This window comes from Corapipo altera, unplaced genomic scaffold (assembly GCF_003945725.1).
Source record: "Corapipo altera isolate COAL_440 unplaced genomic scaffold, ASM394572v1 47, whole genome shotgun sequence".
Classification (NCBI taxonomy): Eukaryota; Metazoa; Chordata; class Aves; order Passeriformes; family Pipridae; genus Corapipo; species Corapipo altera.
In genome coordinates this window covers 6148303-6161653 of record NW_020884897.1, presented here as the reverse complement: position 1 = coordinate 6161653, position 13351 = coordinate 6148303, and the positions used below count along the sequence as shown (strand labels likewise).

Here is a 13351-nt window from a genome sequence, read left to right as displayed (position 1 = left end):
CGGAAATGTTATTACACTCATTCCAGAAGATAAAAAAGCAAACAAAAACGTTGTGATAAATACACACAAATCTATTAGGAAATTCTGTGCAGTCATCCCTCTTAAGCAAACATTAGTAGCAGGTATCCTGGAGATTTAATATGGGTTGGCAGCCCACATGAAACTGCTTTTAACCTGTGCAGTTCTCAGAGCTCAAGTCTATCATCTTAATATGCAGTCCATCTTTCTGAGCAAAAAAAAAAAGTTAAATAACCTCTATACCTAATAATGTATGTAGCTTATGAATTGTTACTTTTTTATAAAGTAATAACTGTTTCACTCTCTGATTACAGCGTAAAAGATTTTGAGGCAGGAATGGGAAATGACAATGTAAGGGAAAACTATGAAACTATCCACTTGAAAAAAAATCTGTTGAATGAAGATCTGAAAAATAAGCATTTTTGAATCTTATAGCAATGGTGTTCACTGCCTGACAAGTTGATTAAACTGCATCACTTTAAAGAAAACTGTAACATACAGTATCTATGTAATTTAGTGAGTTAAACATGAATATCTATGCACTTAGACTTTAATTCCATACACATTTAAACTGACTATTTTCCTTATACGGGTAAGAACAATTGCAGCAAGTGTATTAGAAAAACAACTTCAGACATCCACACAGACTGAGAAACAAATTAGAAATAGCATCTCTAATGAATAGTTAAATGTTGAAAAAATATAATTTACTTAACTTTCATTTTAATTTTTAACTGTTAGAAAAGTGAATTCATATATGTACTGCCTTGAAGACACAATCTATATTCTGAGAATCAAATAATCATTTACAGTTTGCATGTACTTAACTGCAGACCAATAAATTGCTGATTACTTCTACAGACTAAATAATGCTTTGCTCTTGGCTTCTGTTTACTTCATTTCTTATTGATTTGATTGCAAAATTTCATAAGAAAGAATAACAAAGCAGTGACATATCACAAACACTGGAGTTTTAGTAGGAGTAGCTCTCACAGCAGTATTGGAAGACCTCGGTGCTGATTGACAAACACCTCACCTGAAAGATCAGCAATAGTGAAATACGTGTGGGAGCCAAAACACAACAGCTCATGTTTCTGGGAGAAACCATCATAACCTACTAATCATAATGTTATTTGTAGGTTCTGAAAAGCAGTGATAAATCACAGGATCCTCACCTGACATCAGCTTGAAGGAAAACTGCTACAGGACAAGTAACCACTCCTACTCAAACATAAAACTGTGTGGCTTCTACAGCTGGTGAATGGAAAGCAATACCCAGCTGGGGTGGGATGAGTGGTGCATGTAATGATTCCCTAGTGACTTTCAAACTCTCTCTGATAACTAGATCTGCTGCACAATGCCCGATAAAATGTCATGGGTCATTCAAATTTATCATCTTTCACACCTTTCAGTTTGGCACATTTCTGAAGCAATCTGACTTTGTTTCACAAGGATGAGCACTGGTGAACTGAGCCTTAAGATTTTGAGGGAAAAGAGCACCAGTCAATTTTAATGCTGCTGGCATTTATGCCTCTTGATGAAATGGCTTGGTTTTTGAAATTACTCTTTCCAACCAGAAATTAGCAGAGTATCAGAAATCCTCTGTTTCATTGTGAAAATGGACGAGATATACCAGAATTTGTGGGAAGTCCACATTGCTATGTTGTTTGACCTGAGAAAACATACCATTCTGACACAATTCTCTGGGCAGACACTCTCCAGTTCTGCAGTAGGTCTCCTAGATTTACCAAGTCCTGTCAAGTCCTGCCAGCATGCTGGCACTGGTAAAACTAACATCCAGTCTGCCAGTACAGGAACCACAACACTCGTTGAAGGATCACATTAGTTTGCAGCAGTCTGGGGATGAGTATCTAGGATCCATCTGACTGAACTGCTGGTTGATCTGAGATCTTCACCATGCTCCTCCACCACTCTCAAGAAACTCCAACCCCAGCCTGAGCACTCCCTCCCAACCATGCCTCTGCTTAAGTCCACAGATGCAGTCCAGCATAGCATATGTACAGCAGCTCTAACATCCTTCAGCCCTCTGCTGAGGAGCAAGATGGGTCAGGGAGTCTCAGAATATGTGTAATCCACTGGAAAAAAAGTTCTGCAAATCAAGGCAGCTCAACTGCAGGGAAGAGACAGCAAGGCACAACAGAAGCAGGCAGTGCAGGGCAGGGTTGGCAAAGGGCAGCACACATAGGCTGTCAGAGGAGTCTCACAAAGAGCATTAGAAATGAGTAGCAATTTGGTAGAGTTTGTAATCAGGGACTTGTGAGACTTGTGACACAATTTGCGATATTATGTTGCGCCTCACTAGCAGATAATTCACATGCAACCAGTTATCACTTCCTGACATCTGTCATTAAAACTCTGATTGGGAAGAGGTACAAAGCATCCCACATGTTCCTGACTTTTGTCCTCCAGCTGTGGTGGAAACAGAAACTTCTTGTTCACATAGTGATGCATGTCAGAGTTGCAGGCTTCACACATGGGTGATGAAAGCAGCCACATGTGTGTACTTTGATACATGGCCTACTATTCCCAGACACTGGTGTGACTTGATCAGACTCAGAATAACAGGATTGACTCTTGGCAGGAATAACATGACACAGGACTCCCACAGTGTTCAGTGCTGAATTTTACTGTTTATGATGGTGTAAGACATTTTTTTCTGTAGAAGTCACAAAAATGTTCAGCTGACAAAAAAGGAGAAGTGTAGGTCCAGAATTTCAACCTTTTTATCAGCTTGCTACTTGACAAAAATTATGGAAGCATGGACAATACAAAGCCTTTCCTTCTATAATAGTTACCCTAGGTGCTTCAAAGGCTTTCTGTGTGATGGACAAGCTAGAGGTTCTAGCTTTTCTTGGTATACATTTAGATCTACTATGAATATGAGATGCCTCTAACTGTAGGAAATGCAGCTGTCTTTCAAATCAAGAGAGCACATAAACCTGTTTTGAGATGGATGAAAGCTTATTTGTTTGGTTTCTTGAAAGGTACAATAGGTAGATTTCCTTTCTTATTTGGTACAATGCAATCATGAATAAAAACATCTCTGAATTACGTGGGATCTTTTTCTTTGGCTCTTGGGTAAAGCAATACATGGCTTAACCACAGAGATGGAGAAGATGGAAGATGACCCTATCTAATTTTTTTGTGTGTGGATATTAGAGTTGAAGAAACTTTGAGTATGGTATTGGGATTGTTGTAACTTGGACTGCTATATGTAAGAAGAAGATCAGAATTCTTTAATAGTCAGCAGCCTTTGTCTTCCTGACAAACTGTCTAACACCATGACCAAAGTGGGATCATCACAGCACTAAGGTGCCTTGCAGAAATCACCAGACCACTGGAATGGGATTCTTTGCAATAGGTGTCCCTCTGAGAAGATAATCTCACTGTAGATACCTAGATCTGAGCTAATCAAACACTTCATTTCAGTGGAGGGAAATTGGCATTTTTATGGTGTTTCATTTTATTTTAACTATCAACATGGTGCACTAGAAACACACAATTCTCCCCCAACGATTAAAAAAAAAATCTGGATGAGGTCAACTCTGTATCTGTGCTTATAAATCTGTTACTAAACTCTTAGTAAGAGACTCTGGTAGCTTTTGACAGTAAGAATATATAATACATTCACTCATTACTTTTTTGAAGTAATGAGTATCCTTATAAACCATATGCTACTCCCTCCTTGCTATTATTTACTTCAATTCATTCCTCTTTTCCTATAGCATTTTGATTAGGAAAAGGATCACTCTCTGGATATGTGCAGCCCAGATAGGAAATGTTACTCTGAAGAATCTCATTTTGTGCTCATTAAGAGCAAGTGTAACTGAAGGTGGATTTACAATTACTCAAAGACAAATGTCAATTACCTTGGGGGCCTGAAAGATCAATAAAAAGAATATAAAGCAAGAAAAAAATAGCTTCCAAACGTACATAAAGAGCATTACCTGGAGAACTCTACTCATCCATTGAAAACTGTCTTCCTCTGTGGAATCTGGCCTTTGCTCAGCAACAATAACTATCCTTTCATCGTGCAGCACACTCACGGAAAACACTGCTATTCTATAGAAGGAGAGAAGTGTATTTAGTGCCAGGACAGATGGAAAAACCTGTCTTCTAAGTTATTCCCCTATATCTGTTATTTCATTATCTATTACTCAGACTACTGATGCAATTACTATTTTATTTACAGGGAAAAAGCAACAAGAACAGTTTTGGGTAATAGCTCTGGAGAAGAAATAGTGGGCTCTTGTTTTAGAGTCATGAAGTCAGAGCAGGATTGAGAAGTGAACCTTCCTGGGGCACTAAATTTGGGTCACACCAAGGTTGTTGCTAAGCTGCTATATAACAGCCAGCATAAGCACCTTTTTTGGTCCCATCTTCAGAAGAAAGTAATTGCAACATCATTTTGTCTGCCACATGATCGACTGCGAGCACATGGTACAGCATTAGGCTCTTCAGATGTTTTAGATGTCTGCTGCTCAGTTTCAGCACATTAGGAAGGTGACACAAGGAACCACAGTCAATTCCAAGAACTTAAACATTAGGTAGATTAGAAACGTTCAAATCAGACAGAAAGGATCCTGTTGAGTCAACACCTTCAGAATTAACCAGCTGCTCAAACGAAAATTTTAGCAATCACAGTTTCAAGACCTTGGTATTTAAAGTTTCCCTCAACACTACCTTAGGCTTCCCTCAGCTGTCTCCTGGTTCTAGCAATGTGAGCAGCACCGAAGGGAAACAACAGTACAGATCAGGCACTGCTTTCTGAAAGTATTTTGGATCACTTACACCTCCTCTAAGCAAAATAAATATTTCTACATAATGCAAGAAAAGAAAGGATCAAACCTTCCCCTGTAGACAAATTTCATTGGTTCCACGGCCAGTGCTGTTGCTACAATGTCATCAGCATTATGTCTTCTTCCACTGACAACCATCAAACCATCCATTTTGCCGATAACAAAGACGAGTCCACCTGGTCCTATAAAGCCTAGTAGTCCGGTTCTGATAAAAGGATATTCGGTGATAGGGCCACCAGAACTGGTCATAGGAAACACCTGTAAAACAGAAACACAGGTCTTTATTTCTATACACACAGATCATGCTGAAAAAATATTTCAGGCATGCTCCCTCAGATGGCTCTGCCAGAACAAAGTAAACAGGTCGCTGCTGATGCTCTTTACCCTTCACTGACCATAAGGGAGGGTCAGAAAACTCCTCCACTACTCTGTTTACCACAGACATTTTCTGTAACCATGACCTTAAAAATATATATGAATCAATATCAACAGTATTGAATAAAACCACATGCTGTGCAGGCTGCAGCTAACCTGAGGTGCTACGCAGAGGTTACTGAGAGCTTAACTCATGAACACCTCAGTAGAGGGTCTTTTCCATACCACAATTCCATTCCCAGCACAGTGTAAGAAATAAGCAGGCTAGAAGTGAAGCTATTTTAAGGTACAGTACATTAATGACTTGCAGCTGACCACATTTTTATTTAAGGTCAATTAATTTCTCAAAATACTAGTGATAATGTCTTCTGTACCTCAGCTAAAAGTGAAAATACAGCCCTATACAGCACCTCTCTAAATGTCTGAACACCAGATGCATACATGATGTCCCCAGGACAGATTTATATGGCTTTTTCTATCCTACTCAGCACAGTCTTATCCTTCTGATATGTGAGCTACTCTGAGCTGCATTCTGACACAACCACACTTTCCTGCCATTGCTTCTTTAAACTTAAGTAGTCTAAAGACAAATTAAGACAATGGCAAGCGGAGGACCATGGCTACACAGTGTTCTTCAAGGCTCATTTAAAAATAAAGGTCAAATTCTGCTGCCAGACACCCATGGGTGGCTCTTATTGAACAGATTTAATGCTTAAACATCCTCAGCCATAACTCATTTCAGGAACACAAAACTTTTTGATTCTCTAATATCTGCAACACGAATTACACAGTAAAACAGAATAGAGATCCACTTGGAGAGGACTCTAAAGAACATACTTAACTTTAAAAATGAGTGTTCCTGCTCACTCAATGGTACTTTATTTGTTTATCATTAGGAATAATCCTGAATTAGCCTAAATATGCTGTTAAACTGCAGTTCTGAATTATGAATGGGTAGGTATTACAATTACATTTACAAGCAAGTACTACAAAATGAACGTAAGTACATTTCGACCCTGAAATATGTAAAACTCAGGATCATGACTCACACTGGGTAATGCCAATTGCCCTTGCAGCACAAAAATCAACTATCAACAAATTTCAGATCACAATAGTATGGTAGAACTCCTGGCTTCAATAGCAGGATGTAGAATCATATCCACTTTTCTCCATTAATTATACAATGTACAGTGTTTACAACATTCAGTTTTTCATTTCACAGGACATATTAATCACATTTGGCCTATTAAAAATGGTAATAACAGAGAATTTGTTAAGGGAAATCAAAACCTACTTGTGACAATTTTTGCCTTAAATATTAGAAGAGCTTAAAAATCTCAGCTCAATTTTTTCAGTATTTCTCTAATTTGTTCAGCCTTTCATACTGGTTTCAGCAGAAGTTAATGATAACAAGTGAGCAGGTACTACAAAGCTATCAATACAGCCATCTGCACTGGAGCTGGAATACAGAGTCCACAAAGCCAAAAGGATTTCACCTAAGGCAATTCAAACAAAAGCATGTGGGGACTAATTAGGAAAAGGTTTCTTTGCTCTTCAGATACTTCTTGAAGATTACATCTGTCAGGATTCTGTATAAATGCAAGTCTGTAATGCTGGAATTGCTGTGGAACTGTTGGAAGCTGCTTTTTAAAGATATCCAGTAGCCTCCTTACTGTTTCCAATAATCAAATTTTGCACATAGCTAGTTCGTAGACTTGTACAATATTGCCTTTTCAATTTTGTCTTTCTTCCTTCTTTCCTTCTGATTTTTTCAGCCCCTGGTATCTTATTTAAAAATTAAAGTAAAAGCTCTTCAGAGCCAAAACTAAACTCACATAAAGATCTACCATTACGCTTAATGAAATGGGCTTCAGTGTAGACTGTCTGGCTAGAGTACAGGTCCCAAGCCACAAGCATTGATTATTACTTCTATTCTACTTCCACTTACAGAATTCTCCATAATTCTATTGTTACTATCAATATTGTATGTCAAATACTACCCTGAAACAGGAAAAGTTAAAAAGGAAGGATTTTATATCACATTTTTTGGTCAACTTACCTCAAAAGTATTTTTGGTCATGCCCGAGAGTCCATAATATGATGTACCCGTTGCAATAGCACATACACAAAGTTCTCCTATTTCATCTGTTTTACAGAGCTGAGGAATTCCATCTGGCTTCACTGAACACATTATAGCTAGAAGGAGAACAAAGCACTTTAAAAAAAATTATAAAATGAACTACAGAATAACAAGTGCTGTGGGAAAGACATTATGGTGTAGCTGACATAAACAAATTATACGTAGACTAATGTCTAGCAATAAGTTTCTTGAACATTATGGTGTTGACATTATCAAATGTTATTTGTATTATAAATAATATTTATACAAAAAATGCAAAGATCTTTATGTAAACTCAGTCTTTACACTGATGACAAAACCTATTTGCCTTGCTCTCTAAAATCGCAGTTGATCTGCAATATTGCTCTGAAATGTGACTCTGTTCCCAGCTTTGCATACTGAAGACCAGATTTGTCTCAGTCAGTATAAAATGAAATACCCTAATGGAGTCCTTGATAATTACTACATAGCCAGGAGGCAGGCAACCAGGAAATCTACCTCTCAGAAAGTAGCAAGTAACACCATTTGAAAGATCAAGATATTCCAGCAGACTAGTATGGTTGTTTTACTGAGAATTTATCAGAGTTCAGACTCCCTCTCACTGGTCTTACAGCCCTGCAGAGACAGCAGGAGCTAAATGGGAGGGATTAGAAAGCACTGGTCTGAGAAGGAAGCACTATTTTATGTCAGCCATGTGAACAAGAATCAGGAATACTGCTTTAGCTATAATCCCTGGAGTTGGAGTACAGCATTTGTAGATTTTGTAGTTGGAAAGAGAATATGATGACCAAGGGAGAGCAAAAATTAATCAGCATGTCTTTTAAATACAAGTGTTCAGAATCTTGAATGACCTTCCTCTCACTCAGAGGGTAAACAGGAAAGTGTACTTTCATTAAAATGATCAGAACATAGTATGAAGTGCAACACAGAACACCTATTATAATATCTTGCATGATAACTAATAAACAACAACCAATCACATCTTCCTTCATTTTAAGTTGTTCAACTGAAATTTTATAAGATGCATCATTATATTTAATTGCTTTGGTGCATAACAAGCATTCTCTTATGAAAAACTACAGTATTAGCCTTTTCTAATATCTGTAACACCTCATTTAAAATCTAGCTTTCTTATGAAAAATGTTATCTTCCCCTTTAGAAGCACTGGTTTCAGTTTGAATTTATCAGCATGAACTGTTCAGTCATACCTTCTTTATCTAATTGGGTGATAGCACAAGATCTTTGGAAAAACATTCTGCAAGCTTTCAGATAGCAATTTTGTTGATCCTTAGCACAGGTTATGAAAAAATTCCCTACTGAGTCTCATCTGGGTCAGAGTTATGGATATTTATAGCCTTATTTTTTCTACCAGCATCTCACAGTTAAGGAATAGATGTTCTGATGTGGTGGCAGGTTGTTTAAAACATGTGTAACCTGAGCACAGGCAGCCACTGAGGTAAATGCAGAGAAAAAATCCTGGGATTTCCAAATCATGAAGTTTTACAAGGTAATGCTTTTGGACAAAAATGCTTTCAAGGACATGTTATAATCCCAAATCTTGTAGTCTGGCAACAAAGTATGCCCCCCTGTGACTTTGTACTGCTAATTACATAAACTGATGAATCATGACAAGTTTCAAAGAAAGTTCCTTACCTCCTGGCATCACTAAGCCAACATCCTGGACAGTGAGAACAGAAAGCTTTTCTTCAGAGTCCACTCGAATCACTCCATAAGTGAGACCATGCATGGACAGAACTCCTCTTCCCGGTGGCTGGTTGCTGTCATCTGTTGGCCTACAAGCATGGGTTAGAACATCAGTGCACCATCAGGCAAACACAAGCATTTACTTATGCTTAATGGACTCCTATTGCAAATATTCCTGTGTTTCAGAGTTTAAAATTTCACCTTCTTTTTCCCCCTACTAGACCCAACAGAATCCTGTTTTTCAGTTATTTCTGACTAATTATGTCTGTTAACTCTCATTTAGTACCCACCCACATATATGGGGCTGCTGAGATGAAAGCAGCACCTAACAACAGCTTGTATTTGATTTTCAGATAGATTTATAAAGATTGCTTGATTATCCAAGTAAAGGGTTTTTGCCTTATTTTAAAAATACTGAGAGGCGGTGCAGATAATGTGGAGGGAAACTGCACTCTAAAGTTTTGGAACTGATCAGAAAATAGCTTGATAAACTCTCTGTATGTTACCTATTTTGAGGTAACCTGGAACTAGGACTAGGAAATCAAACTTACCTGTCAGACTAAAAGCCTAACTCTTTCATATTGCTATCAAAGCCAAATTAGAACACAAGTATGCTTTCTCTAAATCACAGGTATGTCTTTCCAATCCCAATATTCTAAAACTACTAAACAGAAGAAATTAGATTGTAGTAGATTTACTGCCAAAACGCAAGGACTTCACCATCTTCATTTTAGTGCATATAAGTGAATTCTTCCTATTCTAATTTACCACATGGAAATTAAAACAAATTACTCCATCAGTCATGGTCAAAATGTTGTGGATGTGGCCTCTTTGTAACGCCTCAGTTTGCTCAGATTCACTGCCAACATGCTGTAGAATTCCACAGCATCAGCACAAGAGGCCTGTCAATTTGTTTCAGTATAAACCCACCTGCTGCATCTGTGGACACAATTATGCCTATGGAGAGTGAGGCTTGAGCAAACGAGTGTTGATGTATGCAAGTTACTAAGTCAGGGGAATATGTCAGGGCTTCTCATGTCTGGAAAGGCTCTTACACTGTCCTACATTTTAAAATGCAAAAATGGAAGCTGTCGTGATGCTGATCTGAGTGTGGATAATGCATCCATACAGAGCAGACTCCAGCTATTTTCAAGACAGATAAAATAGCCAATACTTAGCTCACAATTCTGCATTTTTCCTAAGTACTCCATCATAACACAACTATTTTTTAACAGATAATGTCCTTTTATACGACATTTCCCTTCTACTGTGCTTGAAATATTATATGGGCCTTAGCCAGTCCTGCTCACGTAAGCCTTGCTCCAATCGGTCCTATAAATTTCAATTAATAGGTTTTATGAGGCATATTTCTCAAGTGACATCGTCAACAAAGAAAGATGTGAGCACACTTGAAAATGCATTAGAGCATAACAAATGGTGCTAGTAAACAAGCAGCTGTGATAAATAACGTTCCCATCATGTAAAAGGAACTTTCAGTGACATTATTGATCAACTTTCTCTCCTCCTTGCTCCCCAAAACACACAGGTTGCTGCTCACGAGAAGAAAGGTCTCCTGCAGGCACACACAGTTGCTCAAAACCTTCCAGGAGTAGAGGCCATCTGGACTTTCATCACATCTATTTTCTTGCATTACTTATCACATACAAAGACACTTTGCAAAGCATTTTGAGAGCAGCTCCTACTACCATTTACAAATACAATCTATTTTACCACTGTTTTTGCCAGGCATTTAAATGGGAAGAAACCTGTTCTAAAACTTTTGCATTCCCTTAAGCAAGTAGATTCAGACTAATCTGCTATGAACCAAAGGGAAATAACATAAAGAATTCTTTGCATGACACATCCCTTTGAATATTAGGCTTCATGACTCAGCTCTAAGGCTAAAGTACCTCTAGTCTATTACTGACTGTCTTTTTCTAAATTATAAGGGTATTGCAACTGAGAACTCGTTTTGTTACTCTTCCTCGTAGGAAGTTCAGTAAAAATACACCACAGATTTTGAAAGATTCAGAACATTAACAGGGAGCTCTCTGGATCTCTGCTCTGCAGGGAGTCATTTTAATGCATACTTCAGCTGTAACTCTTTGGAACTTGTATGATAATGACTTTACTGTCAGTGGAGATGGCTTGAACAAAATGAAAAATACTACATCTCCCAAGTTCAGCTAGCATTATTCTACCATTAAACAGACTTCAAAAAAAGGAGATATGTGTTCAGTAACATTCACTGTAGTAAAAACCGCTCTGTAATTACACAGTGAGGCACTGAAGATAAAAATGACTCTTTGTTTCTTTGCATTATCCACACTTTTATGTGCTAATAATTTTTTTGGGTAAGCTCTCAGTGCTAGTTAATTTGAAAATGAATTTCTAGTTCTTCAGAGGGCTACAGGAACAGAGTTTAAGACTAAAAAGAGCATGCCAGCCATTGCATTATGAAGTTATCTCACTTCCTAACCTGTGATTTGGGGCAGATTTTCCAGGGCTAGTACAGGAAATGAAAACCCTGCCCAGTGCTCGGCACAAGCGATGCCCATCCACCTCCTCTCTGCTCTTACAAACAAGAGCTCATTCCAAGGGAGCAAAGGCCTGCACAGCCTATGGCAGGGAAACCCATCACAAGGGAAAACCACTTTGGTATAAAGTTGAGAACAGGCTGGTGGAGCTGAATGAAGGGCTCCCTGATATCCTGTAGTTCACAGAAAGACAACTAACCTGGACAGGGTAAATCCCTGATGGATTGCTTTCAGATGTTTTAAACTAATAATGAGGTGGCGGGAAGTCAACCACACTCTTGGCCTCATGTCTTTCTTCCTGCAATGTTCTGTTGGAAAGCTAATTGAAAATCTAGTTAAATTTCACTTGAACAGCGTATTTTAAACTTTGTGGCAGGAAGTATTTTACTTAATGCTATTATAGTGCTTTACACTTTAATACTGCATGTTCTAACGTGAAACAATTATAAATGGCTGCAGAAATATGAACTGAAAAACAAAGCGCCTACTGTTCAAGGTACAACTTTTGGAAAACTCTGCCAAAACAGACAATAGTTATGCCAGTTACTGTGTGCTACAGCACTCATGACAGGATACTGCTGCTAGAGTACAAGTCTTATGAGGAGTGGTTAATAGAACTGGGATTGTTCAGTCTGGAGAAAAGGAGGCTCAGCGGGGACCTTGGTGAGGCAGGGGTTGGTCTTTTCCCCCAAGTAACAAGCAACAGGACAAGAGGAAGTTGTGCCAAAGGAAGTTTAAATTGGATATTAGGAAAAATTTCTTCTCCGAAAAGGTTGTCAAGCACTGGAACAGGCTGCCCAGGGAAGAGGTTGAGTCACTGTCCCTGGAGGTATTTGAAAGATGTGTGGCTGTGGCATTCAGGGACATGGTTTAGTGGTGGACATGGCAGTGTTGGATTAATGGTCAGAATTGGTGATTTTACAGGTTTTTTCCAACCTAAACAATTCTGTGATTCCATATACATAAATCTTAACAGTTTTAGTAGAATTTATCAATTTTGTTTCTAGGTACAAACCTCTCAGACTCAAAGAGTAGTTCCAGATGGTTACTAGAGTCTATGAATGGTTAAAAAGTGCCAGTCAGCCAAAAACAACCTGCAGAATGTCATAATTCTCTTTAAACAGACTGCTTTAGAGTATGATTTTCCTTGATGGCAATTCCACTTAATTCCCACATTTTAATTATTTTATGCTTAGAGTGACACTTTTACACTTCTATTTACAAAACTTACTCTTGCATTGCAATCTATTTAATTTAAAATTAGATAAAATTATGGACATGGAGACTATAAAGCACTCTGAAGTTAAATTATTACTCTAGAAATTCTTCTTGTATGTCTTCTTTGGACATGAACAAATTTTTAACTAAAAATGTCATACAGAAGTTAAATATGCAGATTCACACTTGAATAATTTTATCATTTCTTTTCAAGTTACCACATCCACATATACAATGGGTCTATTGCCACGGGTGTAACACGGTACCTTCGAATAGCCACAGTGAGAGCTTCTGGTGAACTAGCACAGGGACAAATCACCTCCTGTCTTAGACCTTTACTTTGGAAGACATTGAGAAATGCATCACAGGAAGAAATAGACCCTGGGGTAAAGAAAAAAAAAATAATCAGAGGAGAAAAATAATTTGATTTCTGAAGTGACACCATTCAAACTGCAAATTTGCTGTTTAATACATATAGGTTTTTCAGGAGAAATAATTTAAAAAGTATCCATGTCCACTGGGAAATAAGTCATAGCTGCTACAACTATACATATGCATAT

General features: G+C 38.0%; 1 protein-coding gene across 5 annotated transcripts in view; it reads right to left on the bottom strand.

Annotated features, from left to right (window-relative positions):
* The window catches only part of DIP2C (disco interacting protein 2 homolog C), a 310777-nt gene that overhangs the window by 60689 nt on the left and 236737 nt on the right, over positions 1 to 13351 (bottom strand). For all 5 annotated transcript variants that reach the window (XM_027648510.1, XM_027648512.1, XM_027648511.1 and 2 more), the window contains 5 exons: positions 13058 to 13172; positions 8986 to 9125; positions 7273 to 7409; positions 4888 to 5096; positions 3987 to 4101 (listed from right to left, as the gene is read on the bottom strand). In XM_027648510.1, coding sequence (XP_027504311.1) covers positions 3987 to 4101; positions 4888 to 5096; positions 7273 to 7409; positions 8986 to 9125; positions 13058 to 13172 — 716 coding nt within the window. The remainder of the gene's footprint in view (positions 1 to 3986; positions 4102 to 4887; positions 5097 to 7272; positions 7410 to 8985; positions 9126 to 13057; positions 13173 to 13351) is intronic.